Here is an 8,719-nt window from a genome sequence, read left to right as displayed (position 1 = left end):
ATGCGCTTGAGCTATGAAGATCTCCCCTTCCCTTTTCTTGCCAAGACCGTCACTCCCCACTTCCATCAATCCCTCTCCAAGAACCTCCAACCAACACACTGGTTTTTCATCAACACATTCGATGAGCTCAAAGGCTATGTGTTGCGCGCTCTTCAGCAGACCTACAAGCTGCTTCTGCTTAGCATAGAGCCTCTGGACATTTTGAAAGACCCATCTGGCATGAAACCGACTAAACTAGAGGGAGGAGCAAAAGAGGAAGAAGAAATTGGAGTGGACCACACAAATAACTCCTCCACAATCCTACCATGGCTTTCAACAAAAGAACCCAGCTCTGTGGTCTACGCCAGTTTTGGAACCCTAGGTAACCTGGCAGTAGAAAACATGAGAGAGCTTGTGGGGGCGCTAGAAGCGAGTAACGTCAACTTCCTATGGGTGATCAGATATTTGTATCTTCTGCAATGTCTCCCAGATGGATTCAATGAGAGAAATGTCAAACGAGGGCTCATCGTCAAGTGGTGCCTGAAAGTTCGAGTACTCCAACGCTCTTCCGTTGGAGCATTTCTAACCCATGGTGGTTAGAACTATATACTAGAATCTATAACCTATGGGGTCCCAATGCTGGGGTTGCCCCTCTTCGCTGAACAAAATCTGAATTGCAAACTTCTCAAGGATGTTTGGAAGTTGGGGACCTTGATTAAAAGTTCAAGTGGTAAGCTTGATGGAACAACAAGGATCGTCCCACGGGAGGAGATTAAAGTAGCCATAAAATCCATCATGGACAATGCAAGAGGCAATGATGTGGTGAAGGCCAGAGCACTCGAGTTGCAAGCTCAATCTAAGAGAGTGGTGGTTGAGAACCGATCCTCTAGTTTAAATCTGTTTTGCCTTTTCAATTCTCTGAAAAGATGAACAAGGTGGTCATGAACACAAGGAGCTTTTGCAATTAGCTTTGCATTCCATGTACTTCCTAGGTTGAAGTAGCAAAGTCACAGTATCCTATATAGGAAGTCGATAATTGCTAAATGGAACTAGAAATTATCTCTATATTTACTACTAGTATGTGACCCGCGCGTTGCCGCAGCTAAGAAGAAGGTACACCTCACTCATAGAAGCCTTGCTCTCCTCTATTCCACAATGACATGTAAATGCATGTGATTCCGTTTTGAGCTTTTGGAGCTCTTTGATACATGCATCTTGCATCATACTTACTCTATGGCAAGGTCTTACAGCTCATATACTAGAGCTACTCTTCACATTCTAATCAAACCGAGTGTAGATTTTCCTTTTTGATTAGCATTCTATGTACTTTTTCTAGGGCAAGATCTAATAACTCATGAGATGTAGCTACTCTTTGCCTACACTTCACATGATGCTTGATCGACCTAGATAATATAGTCATCCTTTGTGATTTCTATGATAGGTATCTAGCTTTTCAAGCAAAGATCCAACACACTCTTTCCAATAAAGGCATGTCCATTTGTTCCCCTCCCCCCTTTCATCCCTCTCTTCCAAGAATCATTTTAATGTTGGAAGTCTCTTAGGATTGCTCATACAGTGTTTAAATTCTTCTTTTTTCTTCTCTCCTTTGTCAATGACCACCCAATTGCACTCTCTCTCTCTCTCTCTCTCTCAACCACAAGTGTGATAGATTGGTTATCCCACTTCATACTTGAGTATATGGACTTTGATATCTTATTGAAATGTTCCTAATATACTAATCTTTCATTCAAGATTCATTGATCTTAGGTATTCCATTAACATTTTGAGATCTTAATAGAGTGTTCCTAATATCCTCTTCTTCATTTCAAGACTCGTTGAAAAGATCTTTGACGTCTCTTTAAAATTATCCTATGGCATTGGAAATGTGAGGTCTTAGTGGAGTGTTCTTAATGTCCTAGTCTCCATTTAAAAACTCATCACAGAAATCTTTGAAGTCCTTGAGATTGGTCCTATGTGGCATTAAGAATGTGAGGTTTTGTTCAAGTGTTATGAATGTCTTGGTCTTGAGGTCAAGACTTGTTGGATAAATCTTTAAGGTCTCTTGGCGTACTCCTTGATGCAGTCACACACTCCTTCATGTGTGTGTGTGTGTGTGTGTGTGTGGAGTTGGGGCGTGGTAATAAGAATGGGAAAGGGTAAATACTTGTCAATCACCGAATGCCTCTTATTGTTCTTGCAATGGTTCTGACTTTTCTTCGTGTCCATGCCTTGCAAGTTTTATCATGTTCATGCCAATGATAGCTACCAGTGAGATCTCTCTCTCTCTCTCTCTCTCTCTCTCTCTCTCTCTCTCTCTCTCTCTCTCTCTCTCTCTCTCAGCCGTTTTTTGACCTAGTAGACAGCAGTTCACTCTTTTGACCATAACTTGCTCATCCGAACTCCGATTTAGGTGATCTATAGCCTCAATCGAAGAGCACGAAGCCCTCTACGCATTGATGTAAAGACAGAATTTTTCTGTGTAATGGAAGGCTTTGCTGTAACAGCATCTCAGAACTGAAAAAGACTGTCAAAACTTTGCGTTTTTGTTGCCGACTTGAAGGCAATGTCAGACAAAACTCGCAAGGGTGGAAAAGCCACACTCGCCATGGAGAATGATGCAAAATCTCCAAGGAATTTGGATGCTAATCCAACCACATCGTCTACAACAACGGAAGCAATGATCATGGCTTACTTGATCTCGTTACAAGAAACCGTCAACAAGCAAGGTGAAGAGTTGCGCGCACTTGCAATGGAGAATGGTACTTTAAGAGTTCTCGTTGTGGAGAATGAGCACCTCAAGAAGGTTCTTGAAATGCAAACAACACGCTTGATGCATCTTGAGAATGAAGTTCAAGAATGTAAACGCTCTCTTGTGGACATGAATGTAGTGAAAGAGCGCTTGAGCAAAGTTGAGAGTGATCATGTATTGAAAGAGGAAACGATAGATACAATACGACATGATGTATGTGAGATGAGAAATGCATCCAAATCATGGGCTGATATATGTAAGGATAATGTGGTTTCTACATCTCCTATCACGCAAGCCGTTGTCCAAGCAAAGAATGTAGAGAATGTGGACACTCAAGAATTGCAAGAACGACAAAAACGCTCAAAGAACATCGTCATTCGTGGAATCAAGGAGGAAAGCATGGAAACACCCCAATCTCTTGCGGTTGCTATTGAAGAGTTTTTTGCTACACACTTTGGCATGTCAGGAATCATGGCTTATGGTGCACATCGAGTTGGAAAACAAGGAGTCCCTCGCTCGGGAGAAAGACCTATTGTATGTACCATGGCTGATGAGGTAAAGAGAAAGATCATCCTTGACAATGGTTGGATCTACCTCAAAGGAACGGGTTGTAATGTATATGAGGATCGCACTCTTATGCAACAAAATGTACGTCGCAAAGCATACGAGGAAAGAAGCAAGAAGGTTAAGGTATCATCTCAAGAAGAAAAGGCACTTGAGGAGGATGCAAGTCCACCCAACAAATAGGGACACATGATCTATGAGACCAACTCACGCTTGCGAATAAGCTTTTGGAATTGTAATGGGTATCCATGGAATGCGGGAATTGGCATTGATGAGCTTACCAATGACTCCGATGTGATACTTCTTGTCGAAACATGGGAGCATGATGCGCAACGAATTCTTGGATTTGACAAATACGATGTACATTCTTTGATGTGGGCCAAAAATGCAAAGCAACGAAGAGGCCAAGGAGGCGTAGCATGTATGACCAAAAAGGGTTTGAAATATGTTTCCATTGTCAAAGAAGATAAGTATAAACGCTACTTATGGCTGAAAATCAGCCCACCAAATGGTCAAGTCATGTTTGTGGCCGGCTGCTACATTCCTCACTATGACTCCAACTTTTATGCTCGCTTGAATATGGATAGAGATCAGCCCTTTGTTGAACTAGAGGAAGACATTGCTCATTACAAGGATCAAGGTGAAGTCATTGTTTTTGGAGACATGAATGCTCGCACAAATATGTTACAACACGACACACAACAAGTCGACATGCCGCATGTATCAAGAAGAGTGGATGACTCATACATGTATAATCGAAGTTCTAATGATGCAAAAGAAGTGGATCACTATGGAAAGTCACTTCTACATATGTGCAATAGTACCGGAATGCTCATTGCAAATGGTGTATCTCTATGGCCAGGCACCAATGACTTTACATGTAGAAAGCACAATGGTGCTAGCGTGATTGACTATATGTTGTTCTCAGAAGCCACTCTAGAATGCATACAAAGCTTTACACTTGGTGAATGGAATCCGGAATCGGATCATAGGATGTTATGTATTGACCTCAAGTGTGGTAAACGGCCCGAGCATGTAACCTCCAATCATGATGTGAATCATTTGTACCTACGTCTAGACTTCAAACGAGCACTTATATATGCTGATATGGTGGACCAAATGTTAAGCATGATAGAGCATCAAGGGAGCCCAACATTAGAATGCAAGTGGAAAGTTTTCAAAGAAGTAATTTTCTCTTGTGCGAAGGAATGCTTTTCGGCGAAACACATGTCTTGCAAAAGGTCTAAGAAGGGTAGCACCAAGAAGAAATGGTTTGACATGGAATGTAGTCAAGCCCGAAAACACTTGCTAAGATTGGATGCAATCAAAGACAAGGAAGTTTACTTGGAATGTTCACACACATACAAAGCACTTGTTCAAAAGAAGAGGAGAAGGTGGGAAGTCGAAAAACAACTTCTTTTAGCACAAGAGAAAGCACATGCATGTGGCAAGTTTTGGCAAAATCTAAAAGGCAAGCGCGTTGAGAGCTTTGGTGACTTGACTCTTGAGGATATGTATATGCATTGTAAGAACCTCTATGAGCAACCCAATGTTGATAAGATGGAGGGTTGTAGCTCCCTTCCATTTATGTCTCCCTTCTTTACCATTGAAGATGTATGCCGCGCGCTTGAGAAACTTGCTACTCGCAAGGCAGGTGACCTTCAAGGTGTCAAGGCTGAAATGATTAAATGGACAAGCAAGAAAACACGATATTGGATATGCGATATGTTTAACCTTGCACTTCAGTATGGCATGCCTCATGATTGGAGTGCAAATTGGATCAAACCTTTGCACAAAGGAGGAGATGTAAACAATGTGAACAACTATCGCACTATAATGGTTGGTTCTTTGATGGCAAAGTTATTTGGATGTATCATGGAGATGAAGATAAGTGAATGGGCTGAAAAGAATGGCAAACGTGCGCTTGGCCAAGCAGGTTTTCGAAAGCATCATAGCACTATTGATCACCTTGTCACTGTTCGAGTTCTTATGGAAGCGTCTCGATTGAAAGGAAAAAAGTTGTATTGTTGTTTTGTGGATTTCAAGAAAGCTTTTGACATGGTACCACGAGGAAATCTTTGGAGACGTATGCAAAGCCTTCAAGTGCCGAGAGAATTTATGCATGCAGTCTTTCGCATCTACCAAAAAGTGATATGTCGATTACGTATGGGAGATGGAATTTCAGAATTTTTTGCAAGCACTATTGGTGTCAAACAAGGATGCCCACTTTCCCCAACCCTCTTTGGGCTACTCATTGATGAATTGGAATACATGGTTCTTGATTTTATGCAGCAAGAAGGCATAGAAGAGGTTAAGATTGGAACTGCGGTGATCATGCTTTTGCTTTATGCCGATGATGTAGTGCTCTTGGCACATACCTTAGAAGATGCACAAAAGCTTATGAGTGTCTTGGAACGCTTTTGCCTACATAGCGGGCTGATCGTGAATGGATCCAAAACCAAGGTTATGCTTGTAAAGACCCTCAATGACGAAAATCCATGCATTGTATACAACAATGAGAAACTTGAAGTGGTAGATCACTTCAAGTACCTTGGCCTTGAGGTTCCATCCAATCATAAATGGAAGGATTGTGCAATGCGTCGCTTGGAAGCCGGAAAGAGGGCTTATTATGCATTTGAGAACATGTGCAATGCAGGAGAGATCAAGTGTTGGGCTCTCAAAAAGTACCTCTTTGACACATTGGTGACACCGGTGCTTCTTTATGGAGTGGAGGTGTGGGGTGGAAGCATCGGGAAGTCTACTTGGAAAGAGTTTGAGAATGTCCAAAAGCGTTTTCTCACCAACTTTCTCCAAGTCAAGACACAAACACCCTACATGCTCTTACTTCTTGAGTCCGGATCGCTTCCCATTGAGGTCTTGGGCATGGAAAGGGTTGTGGAGTACATGCGTAAGACACAACGTAGCCCTTTGCATCGACTTCCTAGAATCGCATATGAAGCAAGTCAAAAGGTTCAAAAGACATGCAAGAGCAAAATACTAAGTTCGGGGTGGATGCTTGATATCAAGAAATGGTTTGGAAGATGGGATGCATGTCACTTGGTCAAGGATGCGTCGATCGACTCCCAAGTTAATGAGGCTTTCTTACAACACCAATGTATCATGGCTTGGGAGAAATCCGGAGGTTCTCGCTTCAGCCATTACACCACACACGTTGCCCCAAACTACAAATCTCTCTTCTTCTCGGAACGAGGTAACCGAACCCATTCCTACATCCTTGAGCCCATCCCGTTGAGTGCGATCCGCACCATTGCCTCCATTCGTCTTAGCTCCCATTCTCTACGCTGCGAGACAGGACGTTGGGGCACTGGCGAGGAGTGTCATCGACTTTGCACCTTATGCCCTCGTCAAGTGCGAGAGAGTGAGTACCACACACTACTTGAGTGCTCAACTTTTGACCACATTAGGTCCTCTTTTCCCCATATATTCAGCCATGAGCTCTCCCTACATACCTTCCTCTCCCAACCACGATGTGGACTCTCTATTGCGACGCTCATTTCAGCCATTTTTGAGCATCGAGAGTCACTTATGAACTCCACTCACACCACGTGACATGTTCATTTGGTCCCATAGGTCATATTTGACCTCCCAGGACGATAATAGAACTATCTATCTATCTATCTATCTCTCTCTCTCTCAAAGTTTTCAACAATCTTAGTTTACCTTCGCTGTGGTAGAAAATAGAATAATGGGCAAGAGTTCCTAATGAGTCAAAGCTCTTGAACGATGTTCATTAAGAGTATGTTTGTATATCTAGAAATAGACAATGTTTAACATTTACTTGAGTACAAAGGTAAGTAATTACTTTAGACCAATTGTAGAGATAAGTGAGATTTCCTCGCCTTAAAAATAAAATCAGTATGTAGCAATTTGAAACATCTACATCTTTCATATCCCTACTATGAGCCCCAATGGTACCAATTATAGCTTATTAATAGCTACTAAGGTTTTACTGTACCAAAACCAACTCAAGTAGATGAAATGTCACTTATTTGACACCTTTGAACTAAAATCATACATCCAATCAAAATATCAAGGTCATGTACCCCTGTTTTATCAATTTTTACTTGAACTTGTTACACTTTATTGCACAAAACTTAACTCATTCAAGACCACAATTCTTTGTGTTGGATGCAATTGAAATTCAGTCGGCATATTTGCATGCCATTCAATTCAAGTTGTTTCAATGCCACTCATTTGATTCCTCTAGAACTAGTTGTTATTGACTAAATTTGGGTCTAGCAAAACTTTATTTGAAATGGTATTGATTGGAAGCATTTGGATTAGTTCAATTGGACATAGCTGAGATTCAAATGTCTAGTAATTGAGACCAAATTATATCCAATAGTAGTAGATTTTAAGTTCAGCTTAATCAAAGTAAATCACACAAATTTTCATCTATATAAGTGCAATTAAGTACACATGAGATCTAGTGGGTGTAATAGGGTGTAATTGAGTCCAACTAGTTTTGATCAAGGATTTCACTGATGTGATTATGATCGTGCAATTAAGTTAATAACAGAAGTAATTACACATGAAAAAGACGTGATCACATTAATTGTTAATGTGATGTTGATGATGACCTACACAAACCAATAGAGCCAGTCAGCCCGCCGAGTTTAATTATTTTTCGGATGGGCCCATCGAGAAAATAAAAAGGCCCAATGGGCGTGTAACTTTGGCATTTTGGCTAAGCAAATCCCTGGGGAGTGTATCCGAGTGCCATGTACAATAATCTCCTTGTGAATTCACCTAAGGTTACAGAGTCACAAGTCCTTTTCTTGGGCCGAGCATGATTCTTAATACGATAACCCCTTCTAAAAATATTTGAATCCTTCACCGAACATAAAGGTATGAAGCCAAAAAAATTTGAGAATTTGGAGAGTCGTGCTCATTGTGACAAAGCCATTGGTTCATAAAAGGGTTGAAGTTGGTTTTAGAAGATGAGCATATGTAAATGTCGAGTCAATAGTCAAGGGTCGGATGCATTGTACTAGTGTGTTGGGTGTATAAAGATCCTTGAAGTCTTGCATTTACACCATCATATATTTGAGATGATCTATACATTGTCATTGCACAATATGAGAGCCATAATCCTTAATTGGGTGAAAATAGATTTTATATATTGAATTGGATGCATAAGGGGGCTACAATCCTTGATTAGGTACATGTAGTCCTCAATTATGTGATTGTATTGAAGATTTTATTGCCTTGTTTTATGGATTGGTTTATACAGAGAGTGCATTATATATAATTCAAGATTGTTAGTGCATGAGATGACCAATCATAGATATTATTGCTTTTGTGTGTGTTTTACAAATAATTATCATCATTTTAGTGTACAAATTGATTATTTTTTTGTAGCATTTGAAAAATAGATGTGTCTTATTGTTTGCAAATCAAAGAGGA

The 8,719-nt window shown here is 40.8% G+C and overlaps 1 protein-coding gene across 1 annotated transcript; it reads left to right on the top strand.

Moving 5' to 3' along the window:
* Positions 1–579, top strand: LOC147435915 (UDP-glycosyltransferase 13-like). Its single transcript, XM_086487806.1, has one exon. It carries the CDS (start codon positions 1–3, stop codon positions 577–579), a length of 579 nt encoding a protein of 192 aa, XP_086343932.1.
* Positions 580–8,719: the final 8,140 nt, after the last annotated feature.

The sequence above is a fragment of the Adiantum capillus-veneris genome, chromosome 18, assembly GCF_014529385.1.
Source record: "Adiantum capillus-veneris isolate H3 chromosome 18, ASM1452938v2, whole genome shotgun sequence".
NCBI classification, from domain to species: Eukaryota; Viridiplantae; Streptophyta; class Polypodiopsida; order Polypodiales; family Pteridaceae; genus Adiantum; species Adiantum capillus-veneris.
This window is presented reverse-complemented; position numbering and strand designations above follow the sequence as displayed.

Excerpts from the sequence above, each read along its gene's own strand:
- LOC147435915 (XM_086487806.1), top strand. The coding sequence starts at position 1 with ATGCGCTTGAGCTATGAAGATCTCCCCTTCCCTTTTCTTGCCAAGACC.